The sequence below is a fragment of the Lineus longissimus genome, chromosome 17 (assembly GCF_910592395.1).
Source record: "Lineus longissimus chromosome 17, tnLinLong1.2, whole genome shotgun sequence".
Lineage (NCBI taxonomy): Eukaryota > Metazoa > Nemertea > Pilidiophora > Heteronemertea > Lineidae > Lineus > Lineus longissimus.
Window position 1 is genome coordinate 13403349 of NC_088324.1, and position 22679 is coordinate 13426027.

The 22679-nt window shown below is 41.3% G+C and overlaps 3 protein-coding genes across 4 annotated transcripts; 2 read left to right on the plus strand and 1 right to left on the minus strand.

The window, feature by feature from the left end:
* The first annotated feature begins 768 nt into the window (after positions 1-768).
* LOC135501264 (RAB6-interacting golgin-like) lies at positions 769-4511 on the plus strand. Its single transcript, XM_064793289.1, has 5 exons — positions 769-845; positions 1244-1616; positions 1943-2044; positions 2251-2391; positions 2688-4511. The coding sequence occupies exons 1-5, from the start codon at positions 770-772 to the stop codon at positions 3370-3372; spliced, it is 1377 nt and encodes a 458-aa protein (XP_064649359.1). The 5' UTR covers position 769; the 3' UTR covers positions 3373-4511.
* Positions 4512-5139: 628 nt separating this feature from the next.
* LOC135501263 (BTB/POZ domain-containing protein 8-like) lies at positions 5140-15367 on the plus strand. Of its 2 annotated transcripts, XM_064793287.1 has the most exons (13): positions 5140-5267; positions 6241-6383; positions 7157-7333; positions 7649-8074; positions 8388-8477; positions 8681-8858; positions 9176-9367; positions 9563-9745; positions 9979-10122; positions 10630-10759; positions 11010-11066; positions 11861-11931; positions 12241-15367. In XM_064793287.1, the coding sequence occupies exons 2-13, from the start codon at positions 6268-6270 to the stop codon at positions 13612-13614; spliced, it is 3138 nt and encodes a 1045-aa protein (XP_064649357.1). In that variant the 5' UTR covers positions 5140-5267; positions 6241-6267; the 3' UTR covers positions 13615-15367. The 2 variants fall into 2 exon arrangements, with proteins under 2 accessions (XP_064649357.1, XP_064649358.1); XM_064793288.1 differs by lacking the exon at positions 11010-11066.
* Positions 15368-18117: 2750 nt separating this feature from the next.
* On the minus strand, positions 18118-22466 carry LOC135501848 (glutamate receptor 2-like). Its single transcript, XM_064794225.1, has 10 exons — positions 22329-22466; positions 21974-22020; positions 21491-21664; positions 20943-21155; positions 20637-20799; positions 20146-20390; positions 19678-19794; positions 19047-19274; positions 18594-18728; positions 18118-18262 (listed from the first exon to the last, which is right to left on the minus strand). Exons 1-10 carry the CDS (start codon positions 22417-22419, stop codon positions 18197-18199), a joined length of 1479 nt encoding a protein of 492 aa, XP_064650295.1. The 5' UTR covers positions 22420-22466; the 3' UTR covers positions 18118-18196.
* Between the last annotated feature and the right edge of the window lie 213 nt (positions 22467-22679).

A 22679-nucleotide genomic window follows, 5' to 3' on the forward strand; every position in this document is an offset into this window, starting at 1 on the left:
GACCTGTAAAGGTATATAACAGGTGAGACAGTTGAAAAACACACCCAGCCAACAAATATCATACCGAACTGCCAGCGATATTGCCCGCCTACGTATAGGCTAATGACGTGCCTTATCTGGAAGCTGAGCAATAGGGCCGTTTATACGGATCTGGATTGGTTTGGTCCCGTGTGTCAATACTTTGAGGGTCAAGATGATATAGTGAAGCAAGTTGTGAGAGGGTGTGACTTCTGATATAGTGACTAGGATGGTGGTCTCCGGTTTGGTACAATGCCACAGCTTTTTACTATGCCTATCTGGATCCGATTTTTCAAAACAACTTAGCCAAACACATCTAATCTGAAGAGAAGCCCCCCCCCCCCCCCCCACCCCCACCCCGCCCGTGGCGTCGGCGGTTGATAAAACTACGGGCTCATCATTTCGTCCCAATTAACTTAACTGTTTACCCAGGGGAAATCTTCTCTTCCACCGGTAGATTCTTCCTAGGCAGGGCCTACGAACATTGCAACAGTGAGGTTAATTACAAGTATGCCGCCAAACACCCCGGGCCAAACACGTGGGTCGCGTGCCGAGATTCAAATTTCGCGCCAGAAATCTCATTCTCCAAGCGTCGTCAATGATCATCGTTGTCAAGCCTCACTCGACCTTCTCTGACCATTTCAGCGGGTGCATGTAAATTGGACATTTGGCCCGGCGCCCCGGGAGATTGCAAAAATCTGTGACACGTTTGAATTTCATACCTTGACGATAGGGGGAGTAAAATGCCAACATGGCAGCATCTGGCTGGAGTGGATTTTCTGACGCTGAGTTACAACGATTAAAACACAGTTCTGATCAAAACGAAAGTAAGATTACGAGCCAAATCAAAGTCGAATATAGTGAAGATTGAATTTGATGCTTCAGTTTTGGTGTTAAAGCTTTCATTGGTCGATAATTATGAGATTTCTCCATGTCAACATTCAATGATTGAGTGTGCTTTGTTTTCGCCATGTCCCCAACATGCCAAGTCTATACTGCTCTCCACCCGGCCGGCCGGCCTGATGTTCGTTATACTTGTAGTTTGAAGATTTTTTAGCGCTGTCAAGTCTTGACTGCCATACTGACCACTGTCAGCCAGTATGACTCCTAAACTTTGTCAAATATTTTTGTCAAATATTTTTTTTATCTGATCACTCCAGATCAGTGTTGACCTTGCATGACTAGGCCTATGTCATGAGTGAGTGTGTTGATTTATTCTTGACAGGAGCTGTGTCAGGCAATAAAATGGCAAAAAAGTTCCAATACAATCCACCAAAGAATCCATCCAGGCAGTCCAGGCCACCACCCCAAGGAAGCACAAGCAAGTCTCTGGATCCAGCAGCACAGTTGTCGTCATCTCAGATGTTGTCAAAGCAACCCATGAAGAATACAGCTGAGAAACCAAGGAATGAGGCATCTTGTGGGAGACTGAGAGAACAGAATGGCACAGTTGCTCCAAGGATTCCAGATTCACCAGTTGATGCAGTGAACTCTAAAGCACCAGAGATAGAGCCAGAGACTAAAGCTGAGCAGAAGTCCATGTCCAAGAAAGATTCTACAGAAGATGTCGTAGTACTGGGCGAGAAAGAAATTTTGAGGTACTGTCAGATGTTGTGTGTCCATTTCTGAAACACCATGTTTATATTATAGACAAAAATACTGGAACCAAAATACTCCTACAACATCTTTAAATATCATGTAAAGGTTGAATTGATTGTTAACAATGTATGTCACAAATATCAAATTGTAATGTCAAAAAATTTTATGAATGAAGTGCAGTTATTGCACACCTTCTGGTTAAGGTCTTATCCTGCTGTAATCAGCATGATTGTTGGGTTTTGATAAGAGGTCCACTTGTCATTCATATAACTCACTCCTGAAATACCCTGAAAATAAGTGTTCTTCCATGTTGTCCTCTTTCCAGTATGGAGCTTGCCAACATTGCCAACTTCCAAAAACAGCAGAAGGCTATGGAGGAGTTAAATAAACAGAAGAAGATACAGCTGATGAAAGCACTAGAACAAAGGTAGCTCTAACATTTCAGACTGTATCGTTTACTTAACTGAAAGATTGTCAAGACAAGTTTAATTGCAGATTTTGTGCCATATAAAAAACTATGGTTCAAGTTGTTTGGAAAGAGTAAAATGTGTCTCACACTTGGTCACTTGTGGTTCAATAAATCCATTTGTCATGTTGGTCTGAATCTGGGTCTCTTATGTCATCCATTTTCAGGCGCAAGAAGGCCAAGGCAGAAGCAGTGAAGCTGACAGACATCCAGAAAGAACTCGGCCACTTAGATGCCCTGCTGAGCACCGAAGTCTGTATCCTGAGGGACAAGATTGAAGATGCCAGTATTCACTTCACAGAAGCACAGTGAGAATTCTTACTTAGTAGTTACTTCATTTGTGGGTGAAGGGGGATTGGTTTTATCTAATCTAGTGTAAGAAGGTAAAATTAAGCATCAGATGTCAGGAACTGGAATCAACTTTATACTGATGTTGTTGATTTCCCTGATGAATATGTTGTTGAATCTTCTATTAGAAACTACATGTATAAGAAAACAGTTGATAGAAAGCATTGCTGTTGAGTAGTTTTCAAGAGACTTGTGAAAATTGTGGAAAAGGACCTGATATAAAATTCGGTTAAATTTTCTTGAACATGTCTTTCAGAAAAAGATACCAGAAAGCTGAAAAAGAATTTGTGGAAGCAAAGCTTGACCTGCACAGCAAATCTGACACAAAGGAACAACTTACAGAACATCTCTATACAATCATTTACCAAAATGAAGTCCGAAAAGCAAAAAAGTTAGCAGAATTGATGGAGAAACTAGAAATGGAGTGCTCAGCGGAAGATCTGACAGTTGATTTACCTCCACTTCCACAGATGGGCATGATGAATTCCTGTCAGACACTTGGGCCGCATGGTCCTGTGAGTCCTTCTCATTCTAGGCATTCTCCATTGAATCAGGGGGAGGGTGGTGCAGCAGTTGGACAGTCTCCTATTTCTAGTCCAGTCGTGGCACAGCCAACTAGTCCAGTCACAGCTCAACCAGTGAGTCCAGATAAGGAGAAACTTACAACTGATCTCAAAGAGAATTCTAGTCCACAGCTAGCTGAAACATCATTGGTCGATAAGCCTGTTGATAAAACAACGGATTCAAATTCTAATAGTGATAAAGAAATTGGTGATGGTGACAACGTAAGTGGACAATCAGTGGCAAAGGAGGAGTCTGGATCTGATAAGACTTGTACAGATGTTCGTGAAACTGCTGCAGACAAGTCTCAAGAAGTTAAAGATCTTGCTCAAAATAATAACTCCAGTTCAAGAAATACTGAAGCAAACCCTGTGTGTTGAGTCTCAAATGTGATTTATGTAGGGACTAACTTGCATGGTGAATTTGCCATCTAAGTAAATGTTGCCCTCCTAGGTACTGGTATTTTCAAGTGTCTTCTGAGAATAGTGGTTATTCATCATGCAAGAATTCGACAAATAACCATACTACATGATTGTACTGTCATGAAGGAGGCTGTTCAGCTGATTTTTCCTCAAACATAATAGAAGTAGCTAATGGTTCCAAATTTACTTTGCCACATACAAGCGCATGCTCTTGTACACAACTTTTGCTTGTTTTGGTGCCTCTAGTTACCTCTAGTTTTCCTGCTTTTTTTTACATGAAGGTGCCACTTTTCTCTGGTTTTGGGAACAGAAATATAGCCTCGTCTTTCATTAGTACTGCTGTTAGGTAGTTACAGATTACTTGTAGTATCTGGGTTTGCATTAGGCTGCAAAATCAGTAAAAAAAATGTTTACATGAAAATGAGATTCCTGTCCGATTTCGCATTGTCCCGATTGTGCATGAACATACTAGACTCCTGGCTGTTACTACTTATACAATGTTAGTGTCACCTGATTCTTTGTTTTGTTTTCGTTTAGTTGATATTCTGTTGTTTACCAACGGCAACTTTGGTACAAATGTCTCAGAATTTTTCTCTTGACAAATATCTTGCAATATTTTCTAAATAATGTAAACTTTCCATATCACACTGCTGAAAAAAATATTTTTTTTCCTTAATTCTGGCACATTATCAGCATTCTGTCTAATGTTTCTCATGTAATCAACTATGCATGCAACATACAAGATGCAATATTGTTGAAAATATTATCTGTTACTATTGAAATGTGTCTTCATTACATAATGATCTGAACTATGCATATCTGTATACATGTATTTTGAAAACTGTTGGCAATACTTCTATGACCCAGTCCATTATTGAGGGCCACCATTTACACGATGATAAACTCCCGAGATGTAGGTTTTTACTTCCTTGAGCACCATCATCTGCAATGTTGTCGGTATTCTGAAATGTTTAAAACCTTGTGGTATCGAAATCAAAAAAACTATGTTACACCAGTGCAATTGCACAGAAATAAATCTACAAAGATTTGGTTGCTGATGGGCTGGGTCATTGGAGCATTATTTAGAGATTATACAACCAGACGAATAAAATAATATATTTATATATGATATTTTGGTTTCTTTGCATTCTATACTGACTGTGGCACAATGACCAGAAGCTTGGTTGGGGCCCTATACCTTCAAGCACTCTGGTCTAAATCTATGGTTCATTAACAATTGTACAAGAGAAATACCATTCAGATTAAGCCAGCTTGAAGTTTAGTGTTGATGCATGAGAAATAAGAAGGCGACATAACATGCAGACGAAACCCCTTTCTGCTTATCCAGGAGCAATCAGTAACTATTGGTGGCAAGGCCGAAGTCGGCCGAGACACCTATCCGGTCCGTTAATCTTGCGGCCGGTCGGGATGATGTTTTAAGTTTACTTGTCACTAAACAAACAACGAAAACCTTCTTATACGGGAGACAAACCATTCGAAATGCCACGTGGCGCGGCATTGGCATGAATAAATGCTTTAAACTAACTGTTGTTATTTGAAAGATAACATACATTCTGCTTATGATATAAATGATACGTTTTGTAATCATTGTTATGCATGAATGTTTGTGTAGCGCTTCATTTGATGTTATTCGCACAGAGCAGCAGTTCAAAATTTCGCGGGAGACAACTCCACTGGTGCGCCCTCTCGACGAACTCGCTCGAACGAAAATACAAATTTTGTAGTGCTGTCAAGTTCACTGCCCCTGAAAAGTTGGGATTACAAGCGTTGACCATGATTTGACTGGTGCAGTTTGCATTTTACATGTGGCTGGAAGAATAAGACATCCTTTGGTAAGATTCATTCACCGATTTTTCGGGTTGATTCTGTTGTTTTGTTGTGTTTTTGAGGTCATACTCTATACACACATGACATACATGTACTGTAGTGGATGTACATGCTTACACACATCGTGTACTGTGGATGCAGTGGAATACATGGCTTCAGTCAGCTTCAGCTTTGTTGTGGTGTAGGGCAGTAACACTAGGAGGATGGTTGGGGAACACAGTGGGCAGAGGACACCTCCCCAAGCCTAGGGGAAAAAAATCCTATGCATATACGGTGATACCAGTCCGGTTTTGCCTTACGATTTTCTAAGTCCTAGCATGCTGCAGTGTAACCTGTTGTAAACCCACGTGAAGTTTTCCCAAAGCTGAAGTTAACGAATTTGAACTATTCATCATGCAAAGGTCATCAACGTCCTGCAAGCTGCATACTCGATCTCAATGCATGAATATTACCATGTCATAAATAGGAAATCTGTTGATAATTGTTTTCAATCATGAATCAATCAGTACTGTTACGTTAATGGTCGAGGCAAAAAATCAATTGCTGTATGTCCTGAAAGGTTAGGAGTTATGGTGGCATCCGGGAGGAATGAGGCATGCTTTTGTTCATCGGATCATAGAGATAGCATTTGGCTGAATTCGATGACCATACCTTCTGTTATATGTCATTTATTTAAGCTGAAAGGCATCTCATTCTCGTACAATGAGTAGAGAAATGTCCATTGGAATAGCCGAATGAAAAATTTTGATTTTGGTCAGATCTATAAATAGCGCTGGCCACGTGGAAATCAGGTAACTGTTAAGTGTTGCATAATGTAAGCTATGAATGAGGTCATTTGCTATCAAACAACGTGAGAATAGGTTTCAGGAATGAGTCATTTCATGTTAAGAGCGGAGGTTAACTTGGCAAAAATAAAACCAGAAATTTCACTGTTAACAGTACCTAAAAATGACTCCTCCGATGCCTTTCTCCTTGCAGTTTCATCGTTGATTGCAAGAATCCAAGATGCCTCGCCCCGACAATATGAAGCGCTTGAGTATGACACTCCAGGAGAAGTGTCTTCAGGAGAGGGAGAAGCTGAGGGTCAAAATCATGAAGGCCCTGAAAGCTGATATGTGGAGGTAATTAAACTGTATAAGATTAAGAATCAAGTGACCCTGTGGGTTCCAGGTATCTGAGGCCTAAAAGTAGGAGCAGTTCTTTGCTTCTTGGGGAGAGGTGCCCTAAAAAGATGTTGCTCCCCAATGAAAGGAGGTTGTGCACCTATTGTGCCCTTCCGTTAAATCCATCTCTGCAGCCGTAAAGCCAAAAGGTTTACAGACACTAAAATTTACAAACTGAGTGAGAGAATCCCGTTGGAACTTGGCACGATGGTCAGTTATTAATTAAGTCAGAATGTAAAGTTTTCTGTGGCTTCTATCATTAAGCGGCCCGACTTGTCTAAGTTATACTAGTGTACATCTCCCCTCAGCCTTGGCCAGGTGTGTTTTATTGATCTGAGTTGGTGTTGGTTTCCAACGGAAAGTCAATACTAGAGTATTTTATCCCTCGTAATGTGCAGCCGATCAAATATCTCTGACTCACACAAACATGTATGTGAGCTCATTTATGTTATCCTACCTTTCTGTGCTAGATCCTTACATCAGGCCGTACGGGAAAAAAACCTTGTGAATCAAATTGAGCTGAGCGTCCGCATGACTCACTGAACTCACTCACTATGATATGTCTATCTGAGTATAAGACAGCCTCACTTGTATCTGAAGTCTTAAGTTCGATATATTTGAACACAGCTGCAAGTTCAACATTTACTATGAATGTTTCCGTTCAACTCCCACTTCTGATGGAAAGAATCCTTACATTATTACCATGCTGACAGACACCTTCCAAATTTCAGGTTGTACACCCATGCCACTGATACCAACCTCACCGTGAAACCAAGGGAGGGTCAATTTTCAGTCCACCGTCAAATAATCAAGCAACGCATGCCACTTTTATTACAAGATCTTACTGGTGATGATTCGGTGATAAACCTACCTCAAGTCAGCCTGGAGGACGCCAAGGAACTCTTCAGGTGACTATTGAACTTGAAGCATGAACCAATGAAAATAAAGGGAAATGAATGGTCACTATCCCATCTTTTGCATGTTTTACTATTTAGCAGCAAGGATATAGCTCTGATCATAGGGAACAGGGGAGCTTTGGGGCGAGAGTGCTTGACTTCTGACCAAGAGATTGTGGGTTGAAATCCATTCTGGGCAACTTTAGAATTCTATGGTGAAATGATGTGCTGGTTCCCTATAGATGCAAAGCACTTTGATCAGGAATGGAAATGTGCTATCATATATTATAAATGCAAACTTTTCTATAGAAATTTTTCTTCATTCAGGTTAATTTATATGACAGATGACCTCAGTCTTGCTACGGAAATGGCACAAGGTTACCTCAATAGGACAGCAGAGGGCAGCACTACAGAACCAGCACCAGCGGTAAACGACAATAACATAAACTTTGCACAACCAGACCTAGTACAAGGACTAAGCCACAGCACTTTAACCAACTCGTCGGAAGAGCTACGAGACGTAACCAGTCCATCAAGTGAGACACCTGTTGGCAGCCTCTGTAGTTTTCCACCAACCCCTGTAGATGAAAATCTACCAAGTTTCGCGGATGTCCCAGCCTACCTTATTGGTTCAGTTGATGTTCCATATCTCCCTGCGTCTGGCCTCGGTTTGGATTTGCTTCGGTTGTTTCTCCATTCTTCTGATGGCGATGTGGCGTTCAAGGTTGGAGACGAGGAGTTCAGAGGTCATCAGTGAGTATTCTTTATGTTCAGTTGATGACTTTGTGGAATTGCAGAATGAGGTCTTATGTAAGGTCAGTATGGGGCCATTTCAAAGAACTCCTGTGAAATGAGATTTAGCCCTCTTGTTTAAAGTTGTATTTGGTAGTGTGTGTAGTTCCAGGGTAGTTTTAACCAAACGATGCAACTGACTTGGGTTTGAAAGAAAGTTTGGTACAGTAGTATTCCATGTAACTGAGGGACTAAATGAGAGCTGTGTAAAAAATGTATGGTTTTTGATAAATAAGCGGTGTTTTTACAATTCTGTGACTTGTTGATATTTCAGATTTCTACTGACTACTCGTTGTAACTATTTTGAGATGATGTTGGGTGGAGCCTGGGTGGAGAGCAGCGCCCAGAGTGTCAAACTGGATGGGTAAGTTCTCAAAATTATCCAGTACCCTCCTCCAAGACCCTTTGTCTGGTGTTTTACCTTTTGATCTACGCAGAGTAACACTTCCATCCTGGTCCAGACACAGTTACCATCAGAAACATCATGACAGAATTGCCTCATTGAAGACTTGTCTATATGTATCTGCTTTGTAGTTCTCCAAATCATAATCTAGCTCTTCATTCCAGTGTGAGTGCTGCTGCGTTCCAACAGGCACTTCTCTACTTGTACGGCGGAGTCATAGATATCGACACTGACTGCCATGTTCAAGATTTACTCATCCTCGCTGACATGTATGGGATGGACGGTCTCAAGGACGTTGTTATCTTTGAGATCAAGAAGAACTATTGCCACTTTTTCCACAAGGTAAGTTATTAACTACAAAAGGCTCATCTGTTGATATTGAGATATAAGACATCTACTGTGGTATCAGCCTCATCGCCCCTCCATTGGTCCTCTATCTTCATTGTATTAGATTGCTATCTATTGGGTATGGTGCCTTGGAATGAGCTTAGAGTCGAAACGTTGAATGTAATTGTCTTTCAGGTGCAATAGAAAGATAATTTTGACTGAACTGTTTCAAACCGTGGTGGTTCTTACTCTGAACCTCATATTGGTGAGTGAATTTACAACTCGAAAGAAACCCAACATCCTTTTAATACAGATTGTTAACTATTTTGCAGCCATGTCCAGAATGCATCACAAAAGTAGCAGACGCCCTTTGTTTATCTTTCTCTCACGGAATGGAGGATCTCTTACACAAAATATTGAGATGGTGTGACAAGTATTTCGTAAAAATGTGGCCAACAAAACAATTTGCAAGTTTGCCGACTGAGATTTTGGAGAAGTGCTGTGATACAGTGTCAGCTGACCTGGTAAGTACGATTCATCCGACTAAACGCCGGTAGGTCCGACACTTCCAAATTAAAGCCAGGAAAAGCACTGTCAATACCGGTGACCGTGCAGGTGAATTCCCTCGTACCATCTCACCCTCTTGATGTTTCTATAACTGCGTTTAAATAGCATCAGTCAAATTGCATGGAACTCCTTGTCTTTTCTTACAATTTCAGACCAAAGACTCGGTGATTGATGTCATCTTCGACTGTGATAAACTCAAAGGCAGCATCCCGCAGGTGAAGTGGGCCGAGCCAATAAACAAACTTGCAGCGAGGCTGATGGGGGCGTGTATCATCTACCTGCAGAATAACTTGTTTGAAGTATTGGAGAGCCGCACTTTTAGTGATTTAGGAAGGGTGGGTATTTTTGATAAGTTGGGCCAGTGGGACTCCCAATTACCGGTATGGGAAAGGATTCAATTGTCAACTGATAGAATGGCCTAAAGTAGGTTGCTTTGACACTGGTCTTTCAGTGACCTTATTCAGTATTCAGTAACCCGGTATCTGTACTTGAGTGTTGGCCATGAGTATGAATTTAGACTTTGCTTGCTCACCAGTTTTAGCCAGAGGCTCTTGATCTATTGTTTCAGAACATGGCTTGGAGTTTAAACTTCTTGGAAGAAGTGATCACAACCACAGTCAAGCAGATGCCTCATTCCGTCTCCTGTAAGACATTTATGTCTGCTTTTCGACTCTGCCAACATGCGGATAGTGAAGAGTGTGGCTGGAATGATGTAAGTAACACTTGGTTTACTAGGTGCTTTGTCTAGGCGAATTCCCTGCAAGAAGTAGAGTCATGCTATGCACACATCTGCAGTCCTATTTTTTCATGGTCCTAATCCACAAACATAATGTATGCATTAAAAATCTCAGAAAGAAGAATAGAGGAATAATTTTAAAGGTCATCACTTTATTTTCACACAGCTATACACTTACTTGCCTGAATAGAGAGTTGGCACCAAATATATCTGGGATGGGTTTATTCCTTTGTTTTACCGGTAATCATTATTAAATATTTTATCAACATTCATGGTAAAAAGGGTGTTCATTGTTCACACACTTCGTTCTGCCTCAATCATTCTTGGTAACAAAAAGGGGTTATTGAAGGGTCCTTCCTGAGAACCTTGGCCTATTTTATCAAGTCGGAGCTGGTATGACACAAATTATCCTTTATGATTTCCTGTACAGCGGTAGCATCCCTGTTTGCTTGCTTTTGCAAATTTAGCTTATATCACTTTCAGGATTTTAAAGTATTCGTTCGGACGCTCACAGAAAAATGTCGTCAGAATCTGAGAAATAATATCTCATATTTAGAGTTTACGCCAGAGTTTGAAAAACTTCCAGCTGCTGAACAAAAGACAATCAAAGAAGGTGAGGTTGGTATGGTGACTTATTATTGCCACGACAACAAGTTGTTACCAGGGTAACACCATGTATTAGGAAAAGATTGTGATGGCAAATTGATTGGTTGTTGACTTTAAAATTCTTGGTGTTGTTGTCACAGTGAGATTGTTGTGTTTCGTGCTTAATTCTGAGACACACAATATGCAGCACAGCATGAATGTGGTTTGACTTTAACTTTTACACTTGTCTGAATGCACACATCACATTTCTATTACAGCGAGTACAAGATATGTCATAAAACACTTGCCCAGACAGCCGTCATACTTGTCCCCTGGTTCGTGGTTTACATGTGTATCTGCTTGGCTAGTTATCACTGTTGACAACCACGTCACAGGTGTACACTGCTATACAGACAGGAAGAACAGTCCAACAGGCCACATTCTTTGTCATAAAGGGTAGACAAATCACTTGGTAATGCCTACACCACAGTGTATAGCAATACAAAAATGTGGCCGAGATTCGTTTGGAAATATCTTGCATGCCTAAAGGATATAATCAAGGACTGTTCTTCCAGCAGATATAGCACTGTAAGATTGTACACAGTGGTTATTTACCTCCCCAGTCCTGCATCTGTTTTACTGAATGCTGCTTCACAGATTGCCCCCCTTTCCACTACATGATGAATGTGCTTTATACCTCTTTTACATTCGAAGATCTGCCACCAAATTCAAGTTTTCAACGTGGTTTGGTTCAGGATTCTGTTAGTGTTAGTCTTAGATTAGTTACGGTGCATGCATAGCATGGTTTGCAATCATTTGAAACTAGTTATGCTGGGATGCCCATGTGTATGACCCTGTCCACTATTGCTTTAGACTGCTGAATTATTTCTTGAAGTAACTGATATTTTATAGAAATTGAATAATCAAAATGTCAAAACTTGGGCTCGAGGAGGTAGGGATCCAGGAATTTGGCTTTGTGATCGAGTTGATCCTTGCGTTAGTGAGAATAGTGCCAATAAACTGAGAGATCATAGAGACAGCCATCAGTGACTTTGAAGACCAGAAGAGCTTCTTTCCTTCTTTAAAAATGTTCTGTGACGAAGTGTATGTTTCATCAATCTCATTTCAGGTGCTTCCTTTGTGAATGTTGGTGACAGCAAGGTCAAGCGAACACCTCCCAAACTTTCCAGTGACAATAAGGTAGCTATAAATAATCAATGGAAGACCTGCAGTCTGTGTTGGACCTTTGGTCTGGAAGTGCACTTTCATTACAACTACATGTTGGCCCACCCCAGCCTTTTAGGCTAATAAACTATGTCTGAAGAAGCATACAAAATTATGAGTGTGTTGAATCGACCCAAATAAGAATCTTTTTGTCAGTTTTTCTCTTGTAGAGCCTATCACTCTAAATGCTTGTTTTGCAAACTTTTCATATTAAATTGCAAGTGAAAGTGCTTTATCTGTGTGATTCACTGAGACACATTTCTAAACTTTGACCTTTCCTTTCAGAAATTCACTGGAAAAAAACATGGCGGCATCCCGTTCACATTACCCAAGGGTGTACCGCCTAAAACCAAGCTGAAGATGGTAGCACCTCCTGCAGCAAAGTGGAATGCATCTGTGAGTTCCGACGCTTCAACAAAGCCAACTACAGGTGGGGCAAGGAGTAAAGGGAATGCTGCTGGAGCCAGCGGTGGACCTGATCAGAAAAAGATTGCACTTCCGACCACTCGACCCAGTCTTCCGGGCACATCCGACAAGGATTCAAAATCGAGCAAGGCCAATCAAAAACATGCCGCATTACCAGGTCCTAGTAAGCCTAGAGCCACATCTGTTGCGGTTAGCCTGAATCGGAGTGAGATTGTTGGCCCAAGTCGGGCAGCATCGGCCAAATCTCATGCAAATCAGAGTTTTGATTTGGGTGTAAAAAGATTGGATCAATCGGTTGATAAGGGTCCGTCTGCTGCTACAAATACAAAATCGGCTTCTAAAATGAACCAGTCTTCTTCTAAGGGCCCTGGGTCTGCTTCTGCCAGTACATCAGGGGCTATGAAAAAAACTTTGAAACCACCGAAAAAGGACTCTGGGAATAGTGCATCCGGTGCGAGAAAAAGCGCATCACCGAGTAGTGACTCTGGGGTCAGTAGTGTGAGCTCTACAGCAGAAGCTAGACCAAGACCCAAGGGTCAGACAAGGAGGTCTTTAGGACCTGTGCCTCCTCCCAAGAAACCTGACCCATGCCTCAACGTTACAATAACAATGCCAGTTGACCCTCTTGCTCATTCGACGCCGATGGCCAAACCGTCGAAGTTGAGGCAGCCGCAGGTTCACTCACCGACCAAGGATAAATGTGGTGGCGGCCTCTTCAGGGCTCCATTAAATCCCGGCCCAAGAAAGTCAGCTGTTGGTAGTCGAGTTCTTAATAAGCCAATAGGGAGCACTGTTGGTAAAAGTGCAGCAAAACAGGACATGAAGAAACCGCCAAATATGTCTGTTGATGTGGACAGTAATACACAAAAAAGTCGCCTTCCAGTTCGCAGTCCCATCAAAAAAACGTTCAGCGCAAGTACCCCACAACTGTCGCCTGCAAAGTCACTGCCAGGTTCAAGATATAGTAGACTTGCCCGTAGCTATGTTCGTCTCAACGAGTCATGTGTCCCACTGCCTTATCGCCATTCGAGTGCATCTGGACGTCTTTCATTTTCAAGCAGGTCACCCCGACGTGGGAAGTCAGCGAGTCCTGAAAAGCCGCAGAATTTCTGTTCTCTCTGTCGGGAGACTATAAAGGGTGATTATGAAGATGTGAAATTGCCAGAATCGCGGAATGTGGAATTTGAGGTTTTGCCAAAGGAGTTTCTCGAGGTCAAATTCGTGAAGCCTTGAGTCCCTTTGTTTTCTGAAAGATACCGAAAGATCAACCTTTTTGCTGCCGTGCTTATTTTGACCCAGGGTAACAATATTGTCCTGGAGAATCAGTTTCCCAACTTGTCGAGCAAGAGATTTGGGGTGTCTACATGTGCATCTGTTTAACATTTCATTGTCGACAAGTTGGAAAGCTGATTCTTATTTCGGTGGAAAACCAATTCTCCAAGTGTGTATTTGAAAATTGTCTGTTAGATATTGTTGGTGCTCTTGACTGTACCTTCCTTTAGAGTGATATTGTTTGAAATTGTTTAAAAGCTGAATTGTGATTGGTTGTGGTGGTGATGTTACACTTGATGCCATTGGTCACATTATTTTCTTGGTGATTTTTTACTTGAGAGTGCGGTCAAGTGCTTGCTTTGCTCATGTAACATAGCTACACTTAAAAAGATGCTTTATCCAGAAAAAAAGCGCCAATGAATATGATTTAAATTTGTATTTCAACTTGTTACCTTTTATACAAGATTTGTATTGCTAGTATCTATTGTAATATATCTTTAGGCCATTGTGCTCACTCAGACATTTATTGTGCCCGTCCCTCACCGTTTCCCTTCCACAACGTGTTTCTGCTCAGTTGAATACTCAGTAGACTAGTAGTGTTTTTGAACGGGAATAAGAAACTAATGGAACATCTATTTTGCAAGGTCATTGCGACTTTTCTTAATATCGCCCTGTCGCTTGTCACTGTCAGCAAAGCAAATTCTTTTCAAGGTCAAATATAAATACAAGATGACCTGGCAAACTACATGTATATGAAGAGATGTTTGCTCTGTTTTCAAATTCCGTCTCGAGTTCTTTGTACAAATGTTTCTATTGTAATCAGTATGTATTGCATTATATCCTGTATTCAATAGAGGAGATCGGGTGTATTTCAAGAACAGATGGTTGAGTGCCTTGTCTGCCCATGGGTGATATGAATAAAGACTAGCAAATGCTTTTATCTAAATCTCCATGTACATTTACACTAGGCCTTCCTGTACAAAACCGGAGTAAAAGCATTTGCTAGTCTTTATTCATATCACCCATTGTATGTAAATCCTTTCTCGTCGGACAACTATTACAGACACTGCATTTGGCCCTAAAATGGTTCTATCCATTCAATAAGACTTCTGCAATTAAGACACCTCTTGATTAAGGACAGCATTTATCAGTTCCATGCGTCTCCTTTATAGAGAGTTCCTTCAGTATGTTTTAACTGTCTGCAACATCTGTTTTGGAAATGTCTTTTATGTGATCACTATTCATGGCTTGTAATACTCATTTAGCATTAGAAGACATCTTGCCACGTCACATGTATTATTGCCAAATATTTCATTGGGAATAACGTCTTGATGTTAATGGCAAAAGACACTTAGCATAATAGCAATATGTCTTCTGATGTTCCCATAAAATTATCTGATTATGTACAGTTGTTTCAAAAATAATCGTGAGGTAACAATCCTGGGAGGGGGAGGTACTCAGACTTCCTACCGAGCGACATGACTCTCTATGGAATAGTTTCTGTTGGGAAGGGGATTTAGTTTCTCCTGCGTAGAACCAGAGAAGAGCCTGGATTCATTTCTTGTTTGATGTTTATTTGTTAGTTTTGTATCCACCTGGATTGACTGTTGTTAATCTTTGAGCTTTGAGCATGACACGTTATAATTCTGTTTAGCAAACCTATATTGTTATTCTGTTCAGCCAGCCTATATTGTTATCTGCAATTCAAATAAACCTTTTGAAATTAATTTTGCTGTTACATGTATTTTGTATTTACACCGATTCTGTGAAACCCCTCTCAACCAGCTACTTAACTTTGAAAAGGCCTACATGATGTATCAAAAAAGGATATTAGGTTGAGCCCAAAGGCCCACGCACCATTTTGACATACTGCTGAATACAATCTTCTTTGCTATACACAGGACGTCTCAGAAAAGGATCTATCAAGCCTTGATACCAATGCAAGGGTGCGAGATAGAGACATGATCACAATCTATATTCCTCCTGCACTAGTGAGACAGACTGTCCCAATCCACCATGCTACATACAGGGTGTCGCAGAAAGGTATCTATGTATAAACCCTGGTAAACAAGGGGCCAATATGAAGACAGACATCGTCACAACCTGTCTCCCACGCACTATTTAGACATACCGCTGAATAAAATCTTCTTCGCTGTACACAGGACGTCTCAGAAAAGGATCTATCAAGCCTTGATACCAATGCAAGGGTGCGAGATAGAGACATGATCACAACCTATTCCTCCCGCACCAGTGAGACAGACTGTTCCAATCCGCCATGCTACACAGGGTGTCGCAGAAAGGGATCTATAAAACCTGGTAAACAAGGGGCCAATATGAAGACAGACATCGTCACAACCTATCTACCCCTCTCGCACCAGTTAGACATTCTGTTGCTATCTTCCATTCTAGGATGTCTCCGGGATTTAGAGCATCCAGGTCCATGCAACATTAACCTTGCCGGGTCATCCAGTTAGACATAGGCCTACTGTTGCAATAATCGTCTTTGCTGGGTACAGGATGGTCTTAGAAGGATAGTGTAGAGCCTCAAGAAGACCTCGTCACAGCCTCGTGCAAGTAATAAAGACAGACTGTCGCAATCTTCCTTGATGTATACATGATGTCTCTGTCGTAAAAGATGTGTAGAAAATCAAGTGCCAGGCATGAAGACATCGTCACAACCTAGGTTTGTCATCAGTTTGACAGACTGTTGCAGCCTTCCTTGTCCTATACAGGATTCTCAAAAATGGACAAGAGGAATGAGGGCCAGTCGCAAACAGTGTCTTCGGAACTACCAATCTTTACACTAGACAAAATAAACCCCTCTTGGCTATGCTAGTGTGTCGTCTACGGTATATAGGGTGGGGTAAGACAGACAGAAATATGTTGTGACCATATTATGTCTTCATGCCCTTTGTTGCCATAAAGACTTGTTTCTGAGACATTCTGTACTGTCTTGCCAACTCAACGACCCTGCCCTTACCCCATTTACGAGGAAATCTCATTTGAAATTTTAATATACGATAGAAATTGTTACTGACTGCATTATAAATTTCTTTGGTGTAGTGGATGATGATTCCAACTGAGACTTTTTAATTGTATGATACTTTGTGGAAGGTTAAGCTGCAAGATATTCATTCAAAGACAGAAGAACAAACCACGGGAGAGATTCACTTGAACTTTATTAAAATCAAGAATTGCTCTAACATTAGGTGTCTCGGCAAGGAGGATACCGCGGTGACGTCATATCACGTGATCCCGACCCATATTAGTGATCGCTATGGCCAATCAGATTCAGTCTACTGACAGCACCAGCACTGAACACATCTTCACGTGTCACTGTCTGGTGCGCTCCTGTACACAAAAACACCAATAGACATGAAATATTGCAATACCTAGTATTGATTCTTCCTGTGTAGAATAAAATTTACAGAGCAGATTAACTTCCACGAATAAAAAAGACGTTTGGCGTGGCCAAAGTGCGGAAATAATGGGAAATAATGTCTCCGCTAAAATACACTACGAAATACACTAGGCAATGCACTACGCGATACACGGTAGAGATGCAGTTGAGTTTGTTATTGTTTTGACTTAGAAGCCCGCCCATATCATAATATATTCATGTATTCATGAAGTATGAACTCATTTCTGTCCCATACAACTCTAAGAACAGTCAATTTCTCCTTAAATCATCACCGAAACCGCGATATCCGCAGGAAGATTTCGTTCTAGTGTCCGAAAATGCATGATCTTACAGGGGCGCTAACTCGACAAATAGAGGGGATCTATGGGGATCTATGCGAGTTTTAGGTATTACAGGTCTCGAACTTGTAAAATCTGTAAACATGCCTCCAAATCCCATTATGATAATGAAGAGATTGCCCCATATCTGGGAGACTGTTTTGAAACCATCGCTAATTTTGGAAGATCGGTGCCGGCTATTTGGTTTAAAAAACCCTATTTTTCCCCATCAAAACAGCACTTTTCATTATTCAAATGATAGCTTATTGTCTGAAGATTTATTTCATAGCAGAAAAGTACTAATAACTCTGATTTGATGCGAAAAATCTAACTTTTTTGATGACTTGATTTTCCCTTGGCCGTGCATCGAGTTTGTTTACAATATGCAGCGCCATCTTGGAAAAGCCGTGACGTCACCGCGGTATCCTCCTTGGTGTCTCGGCTCATTGGCTAAGATTCAGTTTGGACATGGATTTGTCATCTCGGCTGCAATCTTGGCCTATCTGCATTGGCCTGGAGTCGACTGGGGGTAGATTTTACTTGGCAATGGAGCATTGTCACAGCCAAGCCATGTCCTTCCTTCCTTTTATTCATTACCGCAGAGGTGGATATTTTCCGGGTGGATTGGAATTGACCACCCTAAATCACAAAGAAGGTCGCCAATGGATTCTTCTTTCGTGTTATCTAACAATTGGCCAGAGGGACAAATAACAAAGAGAAAACATGTCTGTTGACAAACTTTTATTGTGTTTCATTAAAATACATCAAAACTGGGTCGACTTGGTCATTGGACGCCATCACTGCTCTAGGCCTCAGCTACTTCTTGCAAGAGTTGCTCATCCTTTTTCTCTTCCTTCGGTGTGTCCAACTTCTGAAAACAGGAATATTCAAAAAAATAACAATTGGAATGAATTCAGTGACAGGGCTACAATGGGTTCTGGAGAGCATCTGTGCAGGCCACTATGGTGAGGCACCAAATTAATTCTGTGGCCAAAAGCCTTCTTCTTTGGTCAGGGAAGAGACTCCATTTCAAACTTCTGTCCACATAAACAGGGTGTCTCAAAAGATGTCATGTTCAATGGACAAGGAAGTAAAGCTATCATTCTTATGACTAGCCCCATCAAGAACATGAGGAAATATACTCCAGAGTTTCTGGACCTGGCAATCTTCTACACGACGTTCAAAATGTTTGATTTCCTCACCTTTGCCTGTCTGCGTCTGTGAACAAGTATCTCCAACAGCATGACGATCATTGCGAGGAAGATTCCCACAAAGAAGATGATGAATACCCCACCAACGTTGCCCATGGAGAGAGAACTGGCTACATATAATTGCTCCTGGAAGAAAAGTTAAAACAATAAAATGGTTGGGAATGTTTGCCAGCTGCTCCCAAATTAAGTAGTAATTTTTGTCTTGCTTGGTGAGCGGCTCACTGAAAAACATGTCAGTTCAATCTCGTTCAGAGAGCAGACATCTATGTTTCTCTGAAAATATTTAACTGGAGGTTAGCGCCACTGACTTGTCTAATTGTTACTTTTTTACATCATTGAGGGATTTGCCAAGGTTATACTTACACATTGTGATTGCTTATTATGTCTACATACTCACACAACAACTGTAAAAAGGCATAATTGTTTTCAAATTAATTGACATACCCTGTCCATGTCATTGATAGATTCCCTCGGCTGAGAGACTTTCGTACATGGTTCGAATTCATTCCACCATTTATTGAACAGCATCTGGAGGATTTGATCTTCTTGAAGCTGCAAGATGGCTGCGTTGACTGCATCTTTGTGCGGTGAGCCTTTCGGCAGGCCGAAACCATATCCAAAGCTGTTCAATAGACCACCAACTTGCATCGTATTGCAGGGTTTTTTCGTAGACTGAAAGAAGAATATTTGACATGACAATTGACAGATCAGCTCAGGAAGATCAGTGGTACATGTATAGTGGTTAGAGCCCGAGGTCACCAGTTGTTAAACTCTTGGAAGGACCACAGCAGTTTTGGCTCGGTGACCTATTCCTACAATTATGCCTCAGGTGAATGAGAAGTGAAGCGCAGTTCCTTGTACCAAGTGCCAATGCCATGGCACCATGACACACAAGCCTCTAAGAATGTCACTTCCCTTAAAAATCTTTGGATTGGACTCAAAAGACCACATTCAAGTGTTTAGTAGCTTGAAATTGACTCCTCTCCCTGGGCCATGTGACAAACACCTCCAGCCTGCCCCATGGAAAAAAGTATGAGTAAGAAACAAAGTGAAGGACATTGACATGACAACTTACCACATATTCCACATAAGGAGACTCTGCCAGAAGTGCATATCGACTCTTTCTTACCCTCTCAACTCCCTCAGACAATGTGGGCACCATCGTCATCATCCTTGCAGCTCGCTGATACACCTGTTTGATAAAAAGGACTTTATCTCATAATCAGTGGAGGTCCAGGAAATAATGGCAGGCTAGCACTAAAGGAATGAAAGTACTGGAAAATAGAAGCTGAGGAATGCATTACAATTAGCCTCATAAGACAATGATTGCTTCCACAGTCGTCATTTTATCTCACTGATAGTTTTCAGGTGGAAAAACCGACCCAGTATGAACCCTAAGCAGACACATAAGTCACTACTCCTCCTAGTGGATTCAGTTCACCATGAGGTCATTATTGAAGGAACAGGACAAAGGGAGTTCCACTTCCAAAGCCTACAAAACTATAATTTTGAGGAATATCTCTACAATGAGAAAAGAACATACCTCAACTTTGCTTGTTCGAAAGAACTGGAACGTTGATCCACCATCCACAGTTCCAAACTGCACCTCGGTCTGTCTGACTAAATCATCAAATGATTTGAACTTACTGACACGCCCCGGATTGGTGGTGCCATAGATTCCACTCTTCATGATGCCACCCACGTAGAAGGCAAACACGATCAGGCAGAACACCCACCAGGCAAAGAACAGAACCAATGCTGCTGCTGACTGGGGTCTTTTGGTGTATCCTGCAAGGAGAAGTCAAATTCTATACGTTTCACATTATGATAATAATAATATTTAGATTTATAAAGCACACTTTTTGACAGTGATTGCCCAACTCCACTTCAACATACTATAACCTCAGCTCCATGCCGGTCACTTCACTGATAATGGCTTATCTACATTACCAAGTCTGGCAGGCTGACTCTATAGTTAATATTTTTGCCCAGGGGCCAAATTTCCCGTATCGATATCCAAGTGAGCCAACTCACCCTGTATGGTAAGTCCACCAAGGACCATCCAGAGACAAGCAAGGAAGCTAAACGGTAGCTCCTTTTCTCCCTCGGACTCAGTCTCCTTCTTCTTGTCTCCGTGTCTGCAGGCGTGTTTCTCATTGGGATCAAAGCGGTTGATGAGGTAAAAACAACCGATCACCTACAACAGGAGAAGAATTAGGCTGGCCAAAGCAACAGGTAGTTTAAACCCACGGCTTTGACCAACGACCGTTCCAAGGAAAAAGGAACTTTCTATAGTTTACCATGTTTGCAGCATGCAGAGGTTGAAGTAGTTATACTTACTACAAAGGCAGCCAGTATGATGCAAACCCAAACTACAGGCCCAAATGGCCTCAGGACAACGTCCAGAGAGTATGAATGAGATGACAGTTCAGATACGGCATCCCTTCTATTCATCATGATGGTGATCCCGGCATTCATAAATGGCTTTGTCATGTCGACCTTTGCCGCTCTCTGTGAGGTGATGGTAATCGGACCAACTGCCATATCAACCTCCTGCAATCAGAAAGACAACTTGAAGACAAGGTTTTTGTCACAGGCAAGTTGAGAATCTGGACATTCCCTCTCCACGAGCCATCTCTTTTGATTCTGATGCATTCCTCTTGATCGTCTCCTTTCAGAGTTCTTGCTCCTAAATTCTTGTTTCACCCATCACCATAATGTAATGATCGGGACAAGAAAAGAAGGAAGTTCTCCTTAAGGTTATATCAAGTACATTGTTAAGGTTATATCAAGTATATTGTTAAGGTTATATCAAGTATATTGTTAAGGTTATATTAAGTACATTGAAGAATCACTTACCAACAAAGATGAAAATCTCCTCGACATACCTTATTGACCAACTGAGTAATCATTCCACTGTAACTGTTATCCACTCTAACTTTCAGCGTGTACGCCATACCAATCTTCTTGCTGATCTCGTGAAGGATGTCTTTGATGAAACCTTCATAACGGTCATACCCCGAGGCCGCCGCGCCCTTCACCTCCATCAGGAACGGTGGCGACTGGAAGAGTTTGAATTCGATCATTCAAATCTGATGACATTTACATTGAACTATATAGAAAATACATGAGAAAATGTGTTATACACTTGGCAGCCTTCACTAGAAGCAAGCTGTATTAGAAGAAACGGCCTACATGTAATTTGAGGATTCATCAGGTGCAACTTTTTTCACCTAATGATATATGCCACTTTATTCATCAATCAAAACAAGGATGTGGACCTTCCTAGCAAGAGGCAGCGAGTTGTGAAGTCAGTCCTAAATAATACGAAAATAGAATTAGGTTGCCTAAATGAGGTTTTTTTAACTTACCAGTACAGAAGTGACAGTGAGATTAACCCCTTGTCTCTTAACACGCACTGGAAACAAAATGATACAGAGTCAGGTTTATGATGGGACATGAAGTTCCAAGGATATAGATCTAAACAAGTTTTGAAAATTTATATCTTTTATGAGATCTGCTCTTCGAAAACATTCAATCTCTCTAGACATACTTCTCATAAGTTTGTTAAGTGAACGAAAAAATTCTGCTGCGACTGATTATTTTGAAAATTTGCATCTGATGCTTTCTTTTGAAGACTGTGAAAGCGAAGGCTTTTGCTTCATTGATAGAATCGGGAAAATATACAAACCTCGGCAGAACCCATCACTACAAGGTAAAACTTACCAAGAGCTTTATCAGAAGATATTTGCGCTAATCCTAGCTGGACTAATCCAAAGAGGAGGAGAATATACATGGAGGCCATGTTCACCTCCATACAGACTCCGCCACACTTCAGAACAGTTCTTGAAAATGATCGCTTTATGGCCCATCGCTGGCCACTTATACTACTTTACTGGTAGTCAGACACAATCATAATTAGGCAGCAATTTTCCAGGCCAAATGTTTATCATTAGATGCATTACTACCAGCTGAGCTCACATATCTATATGCCCATTGTGAGTGTTAACCTGTACTGGCCTCGCATCTCCAAATTCCAAATAGGGACTAATATGCCATGGCATAAGACAAACTGAC

Bases quoted from the DNA above. Each gene is read 5' to 3' on its own strand.
- LOC135501264 (XM_064793289.1), top strand. From the start codon at position 770: ATGGCAGCATCTGGCTGGAGTGGATTTTCTGACGCTGAGTTACAACGA. The intron at 846-1,243 runs GTAAGATTACGA...TATTCTTGACAG, and splicing joins CAGTTCTGATCAAAACGAAA to GAGCTGTGTCAGGCAATAAA. The intron at 1,617-1,942 runs GTACTGTCAGAT...TCCTCTTTCCAG, and splicing joins GGCGAGAAAGAAATTTTGAG to TATGGAGCTTGCCAACATTG.
- LOC135501263 (XM_064793287.1), top strand. From the start codon at position 6,268: ATGCCTCGCCCCGACAATATGAAGCGCTTGAGTATGACACTCCAGGAG. The intron at 9,746-9,978 runs GTGGGTATTTTT...CTATTGTTTCAG, and splicing joins CTTTTAGTGATTTAGGAAGG to AACATGGCTTGGAGTTTAAA. The intron at 11,067-11,860 runs GTTCGTGGTTTA...ATCTCATTTCAG, and splicing joins GCCGTCATACTTGTCCCCTG to GTGCTTCCTTTGTGAATGTT.
- LOC135501848 (XM_064794225.1), bottom strand. From the start codon at position 22,419: ATGGAGGTGAACATGGCCTCCATGTATATTCTCCTCCTCTTTGGATTA. The intron at 20,800-20,942 runs GTAAGTATAACT...CTCCTGTTGTAG, and splicing joins TCATACTGGCTGCCTTTGTA to GTGATCGGTTGTTTTTACCT. The intron at 18,729-19,046 runs GTATGTCAATTA...CTTTTCTTCCAG, and splicing joins CTATCAATGACATGGACAGG to GAGCAATTATATGTAGCCAG.